The following is a 19,060-nucleotide window of genomic DNA, read 5'->3' as shown; positions in this document are numbered from 1 at the left end:
AGCGGCTTAGCGACTTCGTCTGCCAGTTCCCTCAGGATCCGTGGATGTATCTCATCAGGTCCCTGAATAAGTGTGCTATCTGGTGCAACAAAAGTGCCACATGTTATCTGCCTTTTCTGAAGACTTGCAAAATATGAATTTGTCCGGCTGCAGGGAACCATAGCAAAGCTCTGCTCTACCACATTGCTGGGCTTGGCTTCCCTGCATCTTTTTGAGAGGCTAATTGCCTGATATATGGATAAGAGAGCCTCTGTTTTCTTGTCTCTATGAGCTCTGGGAATGGGTGCCTGGAGGGGAAAACTTCTGACCTGGAATCACCTCCTGAAGAAGTACCGATAAACTTGGAGATCTCACTTCAACTCAGTTCCCTAAGGACTTATTTACATCTAGAAGTTAAATTACCTACATGCACTTTATAACAGCCAACAGGAGTGATGCTGAGACCCCTGAGACATGGGGGTAAAAGAAAATACCATGTTGTCACTTCTAGAGCTCTGAATGACATGGTGGTGACTGTGATTTATGAGGGTGCTGTAGCCTCATCTGTCACTCAGCCATATCTCAGATGTATTATTGACATCTTCACTGATAGTTAGTGAGGGGATAAAGATGCTTGAATATGACATTTTGGCATCCAGCTAAATGACCTCCTTATCACAGATCCTTTGAAGTGTATAAGGGAGGTGGTCCCATTTGGAGGTTTTGATTGCTGCTTTTATATTTTTCAGTTCAATGGGTTATGTGGAGGATGAACATGTTAACAGATAAAAAAAACCAAAACAAAACAAGAGGGGAGACCAAGCTAATTTCGGTATTGATGTAGTCCTCCCTCAAAGTACTGCTGGCTGCTTGCCCTGGTGTTTATGGGAATGCACAAGGCATTGGTGCTTAGAAATTGTGTGGAGGGAAAAAAAGGGAAAATTCCCCGTTTTCATAAAAAGGAAGTCTTTGAAGTGAATACTTTGTCAAATTTTGTCCATGAAGTCCATTGCTTTTATTTCAGAGCTGGAAGAATATGATTGATTCCAAGAGAATGGCTCAGGCCTTACCATGGGAAAATGAGAAGAGTATTTGGGTTTACCATATGGGAGCCTGGTGTTGTCAGTAGAGTTTAGTTGGATATTGTAATGTGGGTACCTCAGATGACTTTCTGCCACTCCTACATTCACCAGATTTTGGTGCTTATCAGCATTTTGGAGGTCAGTGGCAACAATAGACTTGCCTAAATTGTGGCTGTTTGCTACGAGTGCCAAGGAAATGGAGTACTACAAGAAACCTTTGCAAGGCTATGGTGAAGTCAAACTGGCAGTCACTTACAAGCAGTCAGAGATCAATATTGTGTAACATCTTCAGTAATGACCTGGATAATGGGACAGATTTTGTAGGTGGTACCAAATTGGACAGGACAGTTGTTACAGCAGGCTGTAGGGGCCTTGAGGAACCTCTGAGCTGGAGAAACCTTATGAAACGTTATGAAGTTCAACAAAGGCAAGTTCTGCACCTGAATAACCCTCTGCAACAGCAAAGGCTAGGGACCAGCTGGCTAGAACCCAGCTCTGCAGAAAAAGGATCAATGGGTCTCAGGGGACAAAAAGTTGACCATGAGTCAGCAGTGTGGTCTTGTGGAAATGGTGGCTAAGTGGCTCCTGGACTTTATTAGTAAGAATATTGTAAGCATGTCAAGGAGAGGGTTTATTCACTGTATTTGGCATTCCAGTACTCGACTTAAATGGAGTACTGGAATATCCAGTTTGGGGTTCCCCAGATAAAGAGATACGTTGTTGAAAAATTGGAGCAAGTCCAGTGAAGGGCCATGAAGCTGCTTGGGGGACTGGAGCACACAGCATTGAGTAGTAGTACATTGTTGAACATAAACAAGATGACAACATTTTAAAATGTAAGTATTTTCAGACACAGAATGAAAGAATGAGGTGTGAATGTGCATTCAAGAAAGTGGATTTAGTAAAGTTCTTTATTTAATTATTCATAGAGTGGCATACTAGTGTATCAAATATGGTTGGACTTGGTGATCTTAAAGGTCCCTTCCAACTCAGAAGATTCTATGATTCTGTGATTCTGTATGGGGAAATGCTGAGGAACCCGAGTTTGTGCCATCTCAAGAAGAGAAAGGTCAGGATGGGATCTTATCCTTAGGGTTCTACTACTTATTAGATGGCGCTACAGAAATGCTCAGAAAAAAAATGAAGCAAACACCAAAAGCAATGAACGCAAGTTGTAGCAATGGAAATCTGATTAGATACAAGGAAAAAATTCTTCACCTGGAGAGTGGTTTAGCCCTGGAACAGGTGCCCAAAGAGTCTGGGGAATATTTATCTGTGGAGATTTTCAAAACTCGCCTGGGCAAATTCCTGAGCAACCTGATGTAACATCAAAGCTGGCTGTGCTTTGAGCAGGAGGTTGGACTGGAGAGGCTCCAGGTATTGCTTCCAACTAAATTATTGTATGGTTTATGTGCTGCAGTCCCAACAGGTGAGTTTTGCCCTGGATATGTTTTCAATATCAAAGTTTGCAAAAAGTCCACATAAAAGAAGCTTTAAAAATTTCAGTGCCTTACTTTCTATGCTAGGGAATTTCATCCCCACCTGTAATTGAAGCATAGAGAGTCTCTTCTGCTTTTCTGCTCATTTTGGCTAGAGCAGGTTGAGCTGAAGCAGCCTGGCAATTGGAAAGTTGAGGATTTCACTACTGATACTTGTGAATATGGAGGCCTGGTCTGTGCCTGAAGAAGCTGGGTATCTAGGGCTACATGTATACATGTTTGCATGGTAAACTAGCAGTAAACCAGCAGGGCGTGGGCGCAGATACTAGATATAGATCTGTAGTGTTAAATTGTAGTGTAAGTGGTCCATGGCATGGTTAGTTGCCTTGGCTCAGCTAACACTCTCCTAGGCAGTCCAGAAGATGGTTTGAGGTTGGTTGTAGGACAGGGACTGGGTTTCACCACTCTGTTTTGGAGGGTAAAAGTGTTTAATAGCATGAATGTGGGTTGTTCCACCACAGTCGGCATCAAGGCCAGGGAATGGACCAGGGTCAGTTTTCATTTACCAGTAAATAAGCAGCCGAAGAGCATAGGCTGGACCTGGGCACTGTTAAAATACAAGTAGGGTTTGCAGTGTTAGGACCTGCTCTGGCAGATGAATCTGCATGGAAGAGGCTCTCTGCTTGGATGTTGTAACTCAAGCTCTGTCTGTATTGGTAGCGGGGCTGGGGAAGGCGCTAGAGCAGGGTCCCACCGCTGGCTGTAGGCAGTATGGCATGTTGTTTTCAGTGGGTAGCATGGGCAAGGCTGTCCTCTCCTGGGGAAAAAAAGATGCAGCTACTACCTGATAAAGGTAGCATCAGGATTGTGCTCATCTACTGTCTACACATCAGCTACTGTGTACTGAATACAGCGAGAAAGAGCCAGCTGCCTGTCTCTGTGGCTGGCTGACCTCATGTCCATGCAGCAAAACCCTCTACCATGTACTCCTGCTTCTCCCTGTTCCATCCAAAACATCCAGGGAAGCCTTCTGCAAATTGACGATTGGGACTAGCCCTGTTATATCTTGGACTATGTTACCTGTTTGGGGTAATGCTAGTGGGCAAAATCATTCTAAGGAACAGGGAAACAAACCTTAAACAAAGGGGATAATGGTGCATCCAGATTTGAACCCTGTTTGGTTTCCTGGTGCAGATGCTGCTGCTAAAGTCAGTATGGATGGAGACCATAGCCCGCCCAGAACTGCACAGGAGGAAGGAGGTCATCAATACCAAGACATGTCTGGTGATGGCTAGAAAAACTGGTGATGTTAGTGTGAGGGCATATGACAGGCAGAACTCCTAGAAACATTTTCAATGTGCTGAATCTACAGATCTGGCACATGAAGAGTCAGTCCAGTTTATTAAGGTGGGGTCAGAGTTTGTAGTTTGTTACCACTCATTCCTACATACGGAGCGTTCCAAAGTCTGACCGTCGCTGGTGACGATGTGTGCAAAAGACTTCTTGTGTCTCTCACAGGACCAGAAATGGGTAATTCCCCACCCTCCTGTGGAGGTGGTGTGCTCCTGTGCCGGGGGGCGAGGTCCCTGTGCAGGCAGGCGTGGGATGCTGTCTGTTTTGCGTGAGAACAATAACAAATGAAAAGAATAGGCGCCCCCATGAAATCCTGTGCAGTGCTTAGATTTGATGAGTGCCTCTAACTGGACATTTGACAAAAAGACAATAAAACAGGATTGCTGCATGCCAGATGTTTCCACTGGAACCTCTGGAGCTCGTTGGATCAAAAAATCCCCAAAGGAAGTTTGGGTGGTTCGGTATGAAAATGCTCACAGGGGCCCTGTTCTTTTGTCATTTGCAGCATGTGAAATAAAATGTTGCCTTTGGTTTGAGAAAAAAAGACATGTTACCCTCTAGCCGTAGTTTTCTCTGGCTTTCCTGTGTCTCTCATGGCTTTTGTTGTTGTGCTGGTTCTAGCATTCAATACCTTTTGGGTTTCATTTTCCCGTTCCCTGCTTTCTGATTAGTGACCAAAAGGGGTTTGTATTCCTTTCTCTGTAGCTTTCCTGTTGCTTTTAGCAACAGCTTTATGTTGAAGAAATGTCATCTTGTCAGCTTCCCCTTGTGCTTGGCCCTGACTGGACAGTGAAAGCAAATTATCGGTCTAGCACCTAAAAGTTTGAGAGCTTGTCCGTACAAATCATATTCACCTTAGCTGAGAAAACAGGCACAAAACAACTGATAGAAAATAACACTTGGGAAAATATTTACTTTTGGAGCTTTCCATATTCTAAATTCCTGATATGACAAACATTTCTACTTGCATGGAATAAACACAGAATATTTCTACTTAGATGGTAGAAATTAACATTATAATTATTCGACCTCATAGTAACTCTCATTAGACTTCTTAGAAATACAACCTGTTCTAAGAGCATACAGGGACACTGATCACCTCTGTCTGCAGAAGAGAGCCAGAGGTGGTGACTTGAGACAACTCTCTTGGACATAAAAAGGCTAAAAAAGCCCACCCAAACTCTCCTGATCTTTTTTTCTTTCCCTCAAAATGAAACAAGCAAAACCTGGAAAAAATCGACACACCCAAATCGAATCAGAGTTTTACCCTTCCTCAAATAAGATAACAATGTCCATCTCCCTTACACCCGTGAGGTGGGAATTTGCTAATAACTTTGCATGTTACTGTGATCAACTGCGTTATCAGACAGATAAATAAATCTACAGGAATTCCATATGAATCAGCTCCATCCCTGGAGGTGTTCAAGGCCAGGCTGGATGGGGCTTTGAGCAACCTGGTCTAGCGGGAGGTGTCCCTGCAGGGGGAGTGTGTGTGGAACTAAATGATCTACAAGGTCCCTTCCAACCCAAACCATTCTATGATTCTAACTGTAGTATTGGCATATTTTCTGTTCCTATGACAGTGTCTTAGTTTATGGGGAAGCTTGCAATGTTCTGGATAAATACATTGGAGTGAGACTCTTGAGATCTGAGTCTTTTTCCATGCTCTGCACTGAATTGCTGTTGGTCTTTTTACTTTTCTATGACTCTGTTTCTCCATTAAAATGAAGACACTGATACCTGCCTTAGAGTCTTTTCAGACATTTATAGAATAAATGCCAGAGGGAGAAGGAATTATTTTTATTATGGGTAGCCTTTTCCCTTTGAAAACAAGCCATCTTTTATTTGCAGCCTTCTTTCTATGGATGTATGGGGGTTTCTGATTCTTTATTATTCATTTTAGTAATTTCCTTTCATCAATTTACAATTTATTAGAGGAATTTGAGAGTCAGATATACCTTCCCATGTGGACACAAAGATTTTGAAATACTCATGGAAAGCTCACATGTATATGCTCTCACAGTCTGCATGTGGTAATTTTTTTTAGGCAATTCTGGTATGAATGGACAAATATTCACAAATAGGTATCTTTTTTTCCCTTTTAGAATGTCAGTCGGCTTCTGCACTCCAACTCATGATCAAGCGCTGTCACGGGAAAAGAAGCTGCAGCATATATGCCAGCACCTATGAATTTGGAGATCCTTGCTACCCAGGCATCCGAAAGCACCTTAATGTCATCTACACCTGTGGTGAGCCATGAAATTCTCTTACTTTAACTCTCATTGGGGTATGTTTTTGATGAACAGTGGTGTGTAAGAATGACAGGACTTGTAATGGTACATAAAAAGCCATTGAACTTCCAGTTGGCTCATGGTGATTCTTATTTGGTCAACAAGGGAAAGCTCTGTGGAACACCTGAGCGGTTTAATTCTGTCTCTTTTTCTACTCATTGGCTTGACAGAAAAAGCAGAAAATGTGGAAATGATATTTTGTTTACTCATTCAATACTGCCTCTGCAAGGCAGGAATATCTGCCAGTTAAATCAACCCACTCAGTGGATGCTTACATCCTGAATGTTAGTGTCCTGCTGTTTCGTTTGACGGCAGCAAAGTTGTGGTTATCAGTAGGAGCTTCATTACTTTGTTCTGCATTTTGTTTTGTACGATGGAATAAGACAATCACCAATCCATACTCATCCATGGGGTTAGTAGAAAATCACTCCCAAAATCTTCAGGTGAACATTGCAACATTTTCCTAACAAAATATTGTCATTTGAAAGAAAAATAAACAGTTGGAGCTCTCCGTTGGGAGCTTAAGTCACAGTGTTGAGCAGACACTGTACTCCTACTTGACTAGTCATCGTGTTTTGCAACAGAGAAAAGAATGTTCCTCTCTGAGCTCTGTGGTATGAAAACAACATCAGGTCTGTCTTCTTCCAGTGATGACATTTTGGTCATTTGTAGATTATATGTTTGAAAATATTTGCTTGAGGGTTTTGCTTATATAGTTGTTGCTAGGAACAGCTCAGTGTCTTTCCATTCCTTTCTACGTCCACCTGGAAGAGGAAAGTCTGGTTCTGTTTTGAATCTGCTGAGTAGATGACTGAGCATGTAGTGGAGGAGGTGCTGGCTGTGTCCTCAGGCAGGAAGAGATCTGTGGGTCAATCTCTATGTGTCGCTGCCCCGTGCTGAATCTGAGAGCTGTTTTTTGAGATGGAGTCACTATGGTGTTTTGTGTAGTTGCTGCAGCGTGGCTGGTGTACAACACCTTGAAGAGCAGAGAGAGAAGTGCAGGAGCATCAGGCTCTGAGCTCCTGCCTGGCTGTTGTTTCACTCGGCAGGCATGGCAGGAAAGTTGATTTTTTTTTGCTCTGGGTTTCTTTGTTTTTTGTTTGAAATAATATAGCAAGAAGTAGCAAGGCTATCCATCAAAGCTTTGTGAAATTCATAACCAGGAAGGCAGTCTTGTTGTATCACTTTTCTTGTAGAGAGACTGGAGAGAAGCTTATCCTCGTGGTGAGTTGATGGAAACCAAAGCGATGCAGCAAAACTGGAGCTTCATAACTCAAAAATCCAGGGACAAACCAAACAGAACCCCATGATGTATTTCCAACAGGATACCACCTTCAAAGGCCTCCGCAGCCTTATACTGGCATTGTGGTCCTGGTCCCAAAGTCCACTACAAAGGACATTGATAATCTCTTAATCTGACTTTAACTTTCCTAGTCATAGCCTAACTGCATCAGGAAATGAGTCATGCTTGAGAGCACAAAATGGCACGTTTTGCTCTTTAGTGGGTGAAATCTGCCTCATCCTTTGAAGGTGGCCATGGCTTCTTTTCAAAATCATGATCTCAGACATGTCTTTGAGCTGGATTTTGTGTTCATCAGACACATATTTCTCCCCTCAAACAGCAAAATCGTTCAAAATATGAAAACCAAATAAACAAGAAATCAAATTCCAGTCCCATGTGCTCGTGTCAGACAGAAGTAAATCCTGGCATTCTTTTAAAAGAAATGATAAACCCAAGCAATTTGATGTTATTATGGTTTAGAGAACAAATGCAGTGTAGAAAACCTCCTTTTGGATATCTCTTTGTTTCAAGTTTCCATAAAACTGCATGCATTATTGCTCCTGGTGTGGTGGTCTACTTTCACAAAACCTGTGGGAGTGAAAGGGGACAGCCTTTGACTGACAAATGTAACTTTCCTGTGACCTGTATCTAGATACGTATCCCTGTTCCCCACCTCTTGCAGTTGGAAACACTTAATCCCTGGAGCGCAGGATGCGGTTTTGCTGCTATTCACTGGAGAGCAGTGAAAGATGCAGGTTGACCCTGGCATAGCTTGGGAAAAGTGATGAGTGTACAAAACGGGTTTCTCTGAGCATCACTTCAGCCTTTCTTGTTGCTGCTGCAAATAGGTGACTTCATCACTCTCTGAGATCAAGCAGTGCAGTCAGCCTGATCTTTAAGGTCCCTTCCAACCTAAACCATTCTATGATTCTGTCACTCCCCGGCTGCTAGGCTGTGGCAGAAGTGTCATAGAATCATAGAATGGTTTAGGTTGGAAGGGACCTTGAAGATCATCGAGTTCCAACCCCCCTGCCTTGGGCAGGGACACCTCCCATGAGGCCAGGCTGCCCAAGGCCACATCCAGCCTGGCCTTGAACACCTCCAGGGATGGGGTCTCAACAGCTTCTCTGGGCAACCTGTTCCAGTGCCTTACCACCCTCAAAGTGGAAAATTTCTTCCTAATGTTTAATCTAAACTTGCCCTCTTCCAGTTTATATCCATTCCCCCTCGTCCTATCACTACATGTCATGCCATGGTCCAGCAGTTTGGACTGTGTCAGTGGTCTCACCTGTGAGAAAAACTGTGATGTGCCCTTGGCCAATGTTACCTCCCCACTGTGCTGCTTCAGAAGAGGTGGTGAGAGGAAGCATACTGATGGACGTGGCAGCGTGGGTAGGAAGGCCTTCACGCAGATGTTCCCATGTGAGAAACTCAGTAGTTATGGGGACGGGGCAGCTGAACTATGCTCTTGGTGCTAAAGCATGGGGAGGGCTGGAAAGGGAAAAATACATCTTTTACTGATAGCAATTAATGAAAAAAAAATCTGTTGAGGGAGTAATTTATGAGGTGACAAAAGGTAATATTAATTGAAAACTCAAGGGTTCTTCCCAGAAATCACAGCCCTTTTGCTGAGGTGGACTTTGTGACAGGCATTAATGCTGGTGTTGGCTGTGTAGAGCAATGACAAGTGAAGAGCTAATGAGGTGACTTATCTCCCAGCCCTGGCAGGAGAACATCTGCAAGCATCTCTCAGGTCAGCACGTACAGACTGTTCTTCTCTGGCTTGACAGCAGGAGCAGAGCCTACCCCGGGTCTCTAAGAAGTGAATGGATGAGGCAACAGCTTTGGTTTCTTTAAGCCACGTCCAGATTTCTTGGAGGTTCATTCCTCCAGCCTCCATGTTTTATTGGACATGAGAATTCCTGCCAGACATACACAATTTTGTTGATGAATCTGGTTTTAAGTAAAGGTGTCATTTAACTTTTTGCTCAGCTGTATTTTTTCAAATAATTTGTTGTAATTACTCCAGCCAGTGGGAGTGTCTCAAGTTCAGCGGTTCTCCGTATCATATTATATCCCCTTGCATCTTGCGTTAAATGCCTGTTGGCATTGCTTAGCTGAGAGGGAAGTGCTACAAGTTAGCGTGTATGTACAAGATGACTGAAACAAGCAAGTAACCGGCAGCCCGACGCGATAGCGATCTCTCGTGTGCATTAGGGTCCCATTAGCCCGGCCAAGGAAACAGATGAAAAATCCTCCAATGTTAAAAACATTCCAAACCTGAACCTTGGCAGGAGCTGAAATAGTAAATTTTGGCCCAAAGCCAGATTTAGCTAATGGGATGGTGTGGAAGGTGGGATTTTCCAGTATGTAGGTCCCATTACTGCATTAATAAATACATTAATTATTTTTTTAAAAGGGAAAGGCAAGTTAATTCTGGGAAAGCACATAACACGTGGCAAGATTGCTTTCTGAGTGTGGCAGCTGTAACTAGAGGAGGATATAAAAATTTTAGCTCTGCCTTTTCTTTAAAATACCCTGAAACTCTTAGAGGGTAACAGCAAATAAAAGAGCATTAATGCAATTGAGGAAAATAGTGCAATAGAGACTTGATAGAAGTCTCTCTTTCTTTCTCTTCTACCCCCAATCCACCACCACCCCCGTCTCCCTGTCTGTCTCTCTTTCTTTGGTATAAAGCATTGTATTTGTAGTATCTGTGTGTAGCTTGCTAGTGATTTTGTACTTACTGATATAAGTTACTGTGCTCCTGACCTTTTGCTTTTTCTTAATTGTCCACTTACTACCTTCAAAGACTCCCTTTAGTTCTCTAGCTCTCTTTCTTCTGTAGTATACTAGACGTGGTTTTTTGGCCTCTGTTGAAGTCCTAACGCAGCAATGTATTGAAATGTGTTGAATTTTTCTCATGTGTGTCATGCCACTTTGATTCAAGGAAGTGCTTAAGTGTGTGCTTTATTTTAAGACCTATACATAAATATCATGAAAGTTAAATATTTTCTCAAATACTTCCTTGAGTGGGGATGAGGGGCTTTGTCTGTGTGTGAAGAGAAACCTTATTCTTCACACTGAAAGTCAAGGGAGCAATCCTGAGTGCCTACTGTCCCGGCCACCAGACCTGCTGCCCTGTGCAGTCAACAGAGGCTGTAAATGTAAACCCTCTGCTGTTCTTTAAATACAGGCATCAGTCAGAAATGTCCTGATGAGAAGAAAAGAAAAGAAGAGAAAGGAGAGGAGAGGAGAGGAGGGGAGGGGAGGGAAGGGAAGGGAAGGGAAGGGAAGGGAAGGGAAAGGGAAGGGAAAGGAAAAAGAAGGGAAGGGAAAAAGAAGGGAAAGGGAAGGGAAAGGGAAGGGAAAGGAAAAATGGGGATTGTGAATTTCTTTGTGGCTAGGCATGTTTCAGTGGGTTGTCTGTTGGTTCTGATCACTGGTGACTTTTTAGTGCCTTTATTGGACATAGGTTGGACAAAATGGAAGAAATATGGTCTTGCATGTATTTTTGATGTGAATTTCCATTGCGTGTTTGGATGCGTCTGTGCCTCCCGCTTGATTCATGCTTGATGGTAAGGGGTCCTTGGGCTGAAAGCTAATGAACTGCCATGGCAACTCAGAAATTACTTGGAAAATCCTGCAGTTCTGCTACATTAATAATCCTGGCATCCTGCTTTATGAGGCAGTAAGGTGAGTCCCAGAGGCCAAGCACTTCACATCTTGATGGGAGAACTGCGCAGGTAAAGGATAAAGCGTGAGCGCTGGGGCAGCAGCTCTTGTTTCACAGTGGCTAATGCTGCTGGGAGACCAAATGGCACCAATGAGATGTGGCAGAGGTGCTCTGGGGTGATGGGGGTGTGCTGACCTTTGCTTTCTCTGGGTACTTGGGAAAGCAGTCTGGCTTTCTCCAAAATGCTGTGCTTAAATAAATATTCTATCAAGTTGGACTACAGGCAGGGGTCTGTGTTAGACAAGAGAGCTCTGAGGTGGCTGCCCTCATGATGGTGACGAGGAGGGAGGCTGAAGAGCTACACAAATTCTCTCCTGTTGTCTCAAAGGGACTGTGCTCTAGTCCATTAGCTCCTGAGCAGTAAATCTATCAATGCCTCAGGCTGGATGAATGCAGTGGTCCCTTTTGCTCTTAAAATTTATGAATTCATTAATGTAGAAAATGTATTTTTATCACTGCAAAAAAGCTTTCTGTAAAAAAGCAATTTCTATAAAAGCAATGCCCAAAATCTGCAAAAAATAGAAAAAGAACAATTTCAGACTTCCAAGCAAAAAACAAAAGCATTTTTACCCTTTTGAAACAGGGCAATACAGACAGGGTCTTGCCAGAAAAAGACAGACATAGAATATGTAGTGCAAACTTCCTTTCTTTAGAAGTTGAAATAAAATCCATGTCTACAAACAAGTAAACATTTTCAGCAACCTAGCTCTAGGGATATTAAACTGAATATGTAATGCTTGATAATGTCTGTTTAACTGGGATTCTTGTGTCAAACTCTAAAGCAGAACTCACAGACGTATAGATTTTAAATTCATGGCCACATAGTTTGACTTCCCAAATAAATAAAGAACAGAATAATGATATAATGTAACTCCATTATGTGGCTACTTTTAATGTTAAGAATTTCGTTTCAGAGATGGCTTGGGACATCTGTTCAAATCCTCTGTCTTATTTTCCTAAAATAATAGAAATTAGTCCAGTAATTTTTGTATCAAGCCTATGATTCTGTTCAAGCTATAGTATATTTTTAAACAGTAACGACTGCAAATAATGAAAAATTCATGAAGTGGGATTCATCTGACCAAGAGTAGACACATAAGCCATAGAGATTTATAGTGTAGACATTCCCATCTGAGAAAAATTCCTTTTACAGGTAATGGAGAGAAACAGCTGCTTTTGAGGCACAAATCATCTCATCCTAAAGTAGGTGCCTGAAAGAGATGAACTGCATATTTGAAGTGACAGTTCTCCTGTACTGACAATAAAGGCAGCTTCTGGTGCTTGGCTGAGATATTGTTGTCTACATGTAGGACCTCTACAATGCAGGTATCTACATCTGGTTACACGGCTTTCAACCACTCTGTTCTTACTCAAATGCTCCTTTTGGTCAAAATTCTCACTGCCACATAATGATAATGATAACACCAGTGTTTTCTCCTTACATTTATTGGTTTCCAGTCCCACTGTTTGACTGGATCTCCAAATATCATAGATTTATCCAGGTAAGAGATGAATGCGATGCTTATTTAAATTCTTAAGGGGGATTTCTTCCTCTGAACCTTGAGAAATCATCTGTAGCCAGACAGGAGTGTTAGTGCTGAAAAAATTCTCAAATAGCAGCTCAGTGTCTTGTGCCCTACCTCAGGGTTACATCGGTCTCCAGATTTGGTTTTGGAAAAGAATTTTCAGGTTCATTGGATTTGCATGCGATTGAGGCCACTTTCTACATTTCACCTTTATAAATTTCCCTGATGTTTCTAGGAGCTAGGATGGAGTCAATAACTTTGCTGTCTTCTTTGACCAGCTTTCAGGTTTTTATTCTTTTGCTCTTTTGTTCTCAAGGTCAGATTTGTTGTAGACTGTCAGGGACTGCGGCTGGTGGTATGGGAGAGGGGGCAGAGTAGATCTTCATTGGTGAAGTGCCCTCTGTTGCCTGTTCCTGTAAGTGAATGGACTTGTTGAACCTCATCCCCACCTTTTACACATTTCCATCCAGGGGAAGGAAAAGCAAGGAACTTGTTTCTCCTTTCAGAAAATTAGACCTCACTTTCGGAAGTACTCATACTTGACAGAACCTGTTAAAAAAAGAATCTGGCAGTGTAAGTAAAGACTGCACCATGGAGCGTAAGCACAAAACTTAAGACTGACATTTTCCAACTTCTGAGGTGATGACTTTGTCATCTTTGGTGATGTTGTCTTAACAGTTTTTGTGGATGCAGTTTCCTGGACCTTAGAGAGAAGCAAAGGAAACCCCTCAGCAAGGCTCATATAATTTGGATTCATGGCTCAGAGCTGTTGGAGATCATGGATTCCCTGAGGGCAAAGACGAGATGCCATCTCTGGCTGACCAGTGCTATAGTGAGTGGGGCACACGCTTTACTAACGGGCTTGGAGGTACCTGCTAATAACAGAGGCCATAGTAGCTCTGCCATCCTTCATCAAGGAGGAATATGCGATAGAGGTAAAGAACGGTTTAGGTTTCATGTTAGTGACTGCACAAGAATGTGAAATGTGAGTGACATGGCACAAACAGCCTGATGAGTTTTAAGACGAATCTTGGTAAATTACATAATCGGAGGCTGTCATTATGCTGCTCCTGTTTCTCTTTGCTTACTGTACGACTCACTGTAGTTTGATCTGAATCATACATCCAGAAGAGTCTGAACACGTCTGGCCTGGCTGGCCCAGACACAGCAACTCTTCATTACCTGGGCAGAACGAGCCTGTGTCTGACATAGATTAGGGTAAATAAATATTCTGAGGAAGCAGAACTCTGCATCTCAGGTGGAGGAGGAGCAGGTAATGCTGTCACCTCAAAGGAAAGGTTTGAAAGCCCTTTGATTCTTGCAGAGAAGAAATGGAGACCTGGAGATAAAAATCATTGCCTTGGGGTTGGGGAGGAAGGAAGATGGGGTTGGAGGAAGCAGAGAGAGAGAGTTCAAAGCACAACTTTATGATGATCCTAAGCAGAAAGAGCTGTAAGACAAGTGCCGCCTTACAATTAGGCAAGCTTTGCAAACCTGCTGCTGTGATCCTCTATCTCTGCCATTACTGGGAAACATATAGAGCTTCTACTATGGAAAGAAAGAAGAGTCCCATAAAGTGTTAGCTGCAGTACTCTGCAATCCCTGACCCCCACTGTTCACAAGGTGTGTGCACCTGAGGCCTTTATTCCTTTTTAGTTTTGTTTTAATTGATAAAGACCATGGTCTAAAAGTCGCAGGGAAGTGCATGAGGGGCTTACTGCGAGTTTCCTGTTGAGTGTAAGGAGCTGCAGATGATTTTGCTCAGCGTTCATGATGCTCCTGGCTAGGGGCTGCTGGAGTTACAGTCATGGTGTAGTCCCAAAGTGGGGTCGTCTAAAGTGCACCAATGGCTGGATGCAGGGAAGGGTGGTCAGACTGTCGTGGTGGAGTGGGTCATGGCAGGGATGGGAAGGAGGCAGGTGGGACTTTTTTTCATTCAGGTATTATCCATATATTTTAGAAATTCAGAAATTTAAGAAATGTTTTAAAATGGACCCAGAGTTGCTTTTGTAATAACGGTAATGCCAAACCGTAACGTAATGAAGATTTTATGGTGGCTGACAAAGCTTTGAGGTTTCTAAACAGATTTGCTCATTGAATTATTTCCTCTGGCATAAATATGCACATGTTCTGGGGATTGAACAGCAATCTGCCAACTGGAGAACTGATTTCAGGCTGGGGGTAGATCTGGGGGTCTGCCTGGCTGTCCCTGCTTGAGTAGGGAGGACGCAGCCTTGAAAGTTGTTGTGATCCATCCATGATTTCACTCCAGAAAAGCAGATCTACCTGAGAATGGTTGTGCAAGATGATGTCTGAATGTAATGTATCTAAAGGAAATCTCTCAGAAAGTCTGGAGAGAGATAACTGAAGCAGAATTAAAGTTACATGGGTTATCTATGTGGTGATTTTTTTCTGTAAGCATAGTCCTGTGGTCCAGACCTTTTTGTCTTTGACATACTGACTAAAGGTGTTATTAAAAGTACTGACCATGAATAAGTAAGTGGTCGATATTTACTGTTTTATTGTCACAGACTACTTTTTTACCTGGGAACCTCATTGAATAGTCTCATTAAATAGGGCTACTGTGGATTCCCCATTCCTGTCAAGACCTGCACGGGTTTCAAATATAGTAATTAACAGTAATGTTGCCACATACGAGTCTTCTTTACTGCGAAGGCGGTAGGCAGCCAGTCTGCGAGCCCCTTTCATGCAGGAGACTGCAGGCTATAGCCAGAGGAATGTCTCAGCAATGAATGGCTGACCCTTCATTCAGTGATCACTCTAACTCCTCCTAATTGAGGTTAATGCCAAAAGCATTGACACCTTGATGCTAACTCATTAGTGCCTGGAGGCTACAGGAGATTGCTGACAGCTCAGTGAAACACTCATTAGATTAAATTTAAAGGGAGCGTTTGACACCATGACCAATTAAGATATATTTGCATGGATCACATATATATTTGCCTTTCCTTTTTCAAAAGGTATCAAGACAATGCCATTCCCTTGCACTGTTTGCAGAAGGATTCACAGCCGGTGTCTTTCTGCAAACACGTGCACATTTCTCTGCCGGCAACGTACTGCTGCTCTGCTGTTTTCTAGCTGCCCTCTCTTCGCTTTCTCCACGTTAATGCGAAGAAAACAGGAAATTCTCTGGGATTTGGAAAATCCTTGTTCCTGACCATGAAAAGAGAACTGTAAGAGTGGGACAGAGAGGGGAAATAAATAGCAATTTTGTCAGAGCCACCAAAGATGCAAATATATGCGACCTCCGTGATGGGGTCCCTTGGTACAATTGGGGTTTGTGAGCTGCTGCTGAAATAGAATAACAGTAACAGCCACTCAGGGGTGTCTGTAGCCCATGTATGAAAGGTACATGGGCATCAAATATGTATTTAATTGCTGGGAAGTGCACTGATGATTTGCACAATGTTGCCATGCCTGCAGGTCTCAGCAAGGACTATCCTGTTGTGCAATGCACTCACTTATTATGAAGTAGTCCCTGCTATGAGTAATTTAGCGGTTACATAGGCAGGGCCAGGCAGACTTGGGGAGAAAGTATTAGTCTCATTTTACACGTGGAGACAACATTTACACAAGGGTTTGTGTCATCGGAGCTGAACCTAAGATCTATCAACATAATGCCTTACCTGTGCGTGCCTCCTCCCTACCTAACAGCTTATGAATGTATATATTCTGTGGTGACTTTGTCAGACAAATAGATCCATGCTTTGTTCTTCCAGGTGGACTTTTCACCATGCAGTATTTCCTGCCTAATCCTTTCTCACATGAGATGCAAAGAAAGCAGCAGGATGTGGCAAGATAAGTTCTATTTTTTTCCTGTTTTGAAACTCAGCTGTGGCTCTCCACGGCCAAACCAACTCAGGAGGGCTCTCTGTAGCAGGCAGCTGTTAACATCCCCTTCATGGACCAGGCAGGGAGGAGGATGCTGTGCCTTATACGACTTATGTGATTTATAACAGCTGAACGACGGCCAACCTCAGTCTCTTTAGCCATGTGTCACAAAAGAGTATTTCTCTTGTTCTGTTTCAAGTTCTCGGCTGGGAGAGGCAAAGTGATGGTAGGGCATAGCAGCCGACATTTCTGTGTCTTCACACTACCCAGGAGCATGTCCAGCTGCATTTCATCCTTCAGTGGTATAACAGAAGTCCAGAGAACCACTCTTTTCCCCCACTTTGGACATTTTCTTGCATGCCTGCTTGATCTCTGAGGCCCAAGACATGGATATTTTATCTTCTGGTTGTATGGAGACCTTGGAATGGACTTATACAGTCTTGGTGTCTGGTCATCCCTGTGCTGGTGCTTAGAGAAGGGGGTGCCAGTGAGGCATTTAAGAGTTGAGGCCCCCAGAAAGTTCCTTAGGTAATGTCTGCTCAATGCAGATGGCCTGTTGGGGGGCACTCCACCTTCAATTACAGCAGGGAGGAGATTGCCATGGGAGTTACACCCCAGCAGTCTTATCTTCAAGAAACTTTCTTAAACATCCGGCTGGCATCTACTTTTCCTACCTCCATTCCATGACCTCCATTTATTCAAAGCGTATGCACCCAAACAGTTAATGCCCCTTCAGACAGACACTTCAAATACTGTTGACAGTGGCTACTTTTTGTGTCCTGTTTTAGTCATTGTTTAGCTAAGCCATTCATGTTCAGCTCCTTTAATCTTCCCTCATAAATCAACCTGTCCAGTTGCTCAATTGTCTTTTTGTTGCTCTTTTCCACAATTACCTGTATCTTTTAACAAACACTGAGCAGGCTTATGATTATTTTTCCCCTGGGGCCCAGCAGAGACTTACAATTTCTTTGCCTTATATTAGCACTGGCTTTTGTTTCGGCATCGTGCAGTACCAGCACCAGTACCCGGGAAGAAAAGCTGACTCTCTCTCTGGACTTTCAGTCCCAAGTATCCTGCTGCTCCTTATTTCACTTATTTCCCCTTATTTAGGTGAACTGAGCCCAGGAAAGCAGCAATAGAATAGAGAAGCATTTCTGCAGGGGGAATAACAGGGTCATGGGGGACAGTATCAGCATCCCTTGCTGGCCAGTGGTGTTCCCAGCCTTACTAATACAAAAGCCAGGGGCCTTAAGGATGACTGATACTGCATAATACAAACAATGAAGCAAATCCTGCTAAATCCCTTTAGAAGATATTTAACTAAATTCCTAAGCCATGAGGCCACCCTGGGCTATCTCTTATCTTTAAAAGCCATCTCACAGCTGCCTGCAAAGACTCTGGAGGCTGGTTAATGCAAGCAGATGGACCCTTGGTGTCGGTGCCTTCAGGGGAAGGAGGCAGAGGTCTCTTTTTTGAATGGGTGTCACTCCATTTCAGTCCAAGCCAAAGCCTCAGGGAGAGGAAGATAGCTGGTACGCAGCTCCATCTGGAGTCCAGCAGACCTGTTCCCTACCTGGTCAAAAGTTGCCTCAGCCTGGATGCTTATAGCTCGCAGTGTCCTGCGAGTATGTGTGAAGGACCAGTGTGTAGATGGGACTTGCACTACCTAGTCCCTAGATCATATTTATTTGCTTCAAGCTTTGATGATATTCTTGTAGTATTTCCTTTAGAAGGAAAAAGCACCTCTTGGAATAGACAAAAAATGCCCTTTTTTGCAGGGGTACGTGAAAAATTACAAAGAAAATGGATCCTCTCATAAAAGGGCAAAACCCCACCACATTTCTTCCCCTTCCTCCTTATCAACAAGTGTTGCCTCTTCATCTTTGGACAGGCATTGTAGTTAGCATGGCACAGTGGATGGGCACTGGCCTAAGGCCAAGAGGCTTTCTTCTTAGACCTGATTTGTCACCTGCTTTTTGATACTGGGAAGTCACTTGGCTTTTGCCTGGTGTGGTTAGGCTGCAGATCCTAGGGCTGTTTGCTCAGCATCTGGCACGAGAGAACAGCAGCCTCACCACCTCCCGTGGGCTTTCAGTATATGGATCTAGTGCAGACATGATCATACAGATGTGATGAGTCTCTGCTTTCAGTGTCTACAGTTGCTGTTGAACTTTATTGACATGAAGCTTGGAAAGATCAGGTGTTAAGCTCCTGTCTGACATAACCATTGCTGTCACGATAATTCACTCAGTCATGAATTCAATGACTGTCTCACATTTCTCTAATTTTTTTGTTTCTTCTTCTTCTGAAGAAGAATAATTATAATTATTCTTACTATGAAAAATAGCTAATATTAAATTCTCTTCTCGCCTATGTTTTTTCAGTGAAAAGACCAAACCATCCAGGATTTATCTTGAGATTACATACTAACACACATTTTTTAAGGTGCTGTATGTTGATCAAAGGGTCTGACTTCTGCTGAGTGAAAGCTGTACCTGATTCCCACAAGTAAGAAAGGCA

General features: G+C 43.1%; 1 protein-coding gene across 1 annotated transcript in view; it reads left to right on the top strand.

Moving 5' to 3' along the window:
- The window catches only part of LOC104286681 (protein eva-1 homolog C-like), a 216,205-nt gene that overhangs the window by 102,956 nt on the left and 94,189 nt on the right, over window positions 1-19,060 (top strand). Inside the window, exon 5 of the mRNA XM_009885299.1 lies at window positions 5,959-6,102. Coding sequence (XP_009883601.1) covers window positions 5,959-6,102 — 144 coding nt within the window. The remainder of the gene's footprint in view (window positions 1-5,958; window positions 6,103-19,060) is intronic.

The sequence above is a fragment of the Charadrius vociferus genome, unplaced genomic scaffold, assembly GCF_000708025.1.
Source record: "Charadrius vociferus isolate BGI_N301 unplaced genomic scaffold, ASM70802v2 scaffold173, whole genome shotgun sequence".
Taxonomy (NCBI): Eukaryota; Metazoa; Chordata; class Aves; order Charadriiformes; family Charadriidae; genus Charadrius; species Charadrius vociferus.
Note: the sequence above shows the minus strand (reverse complement) of the source record. Positions and strands in the feature narration are given on the sequence as shown.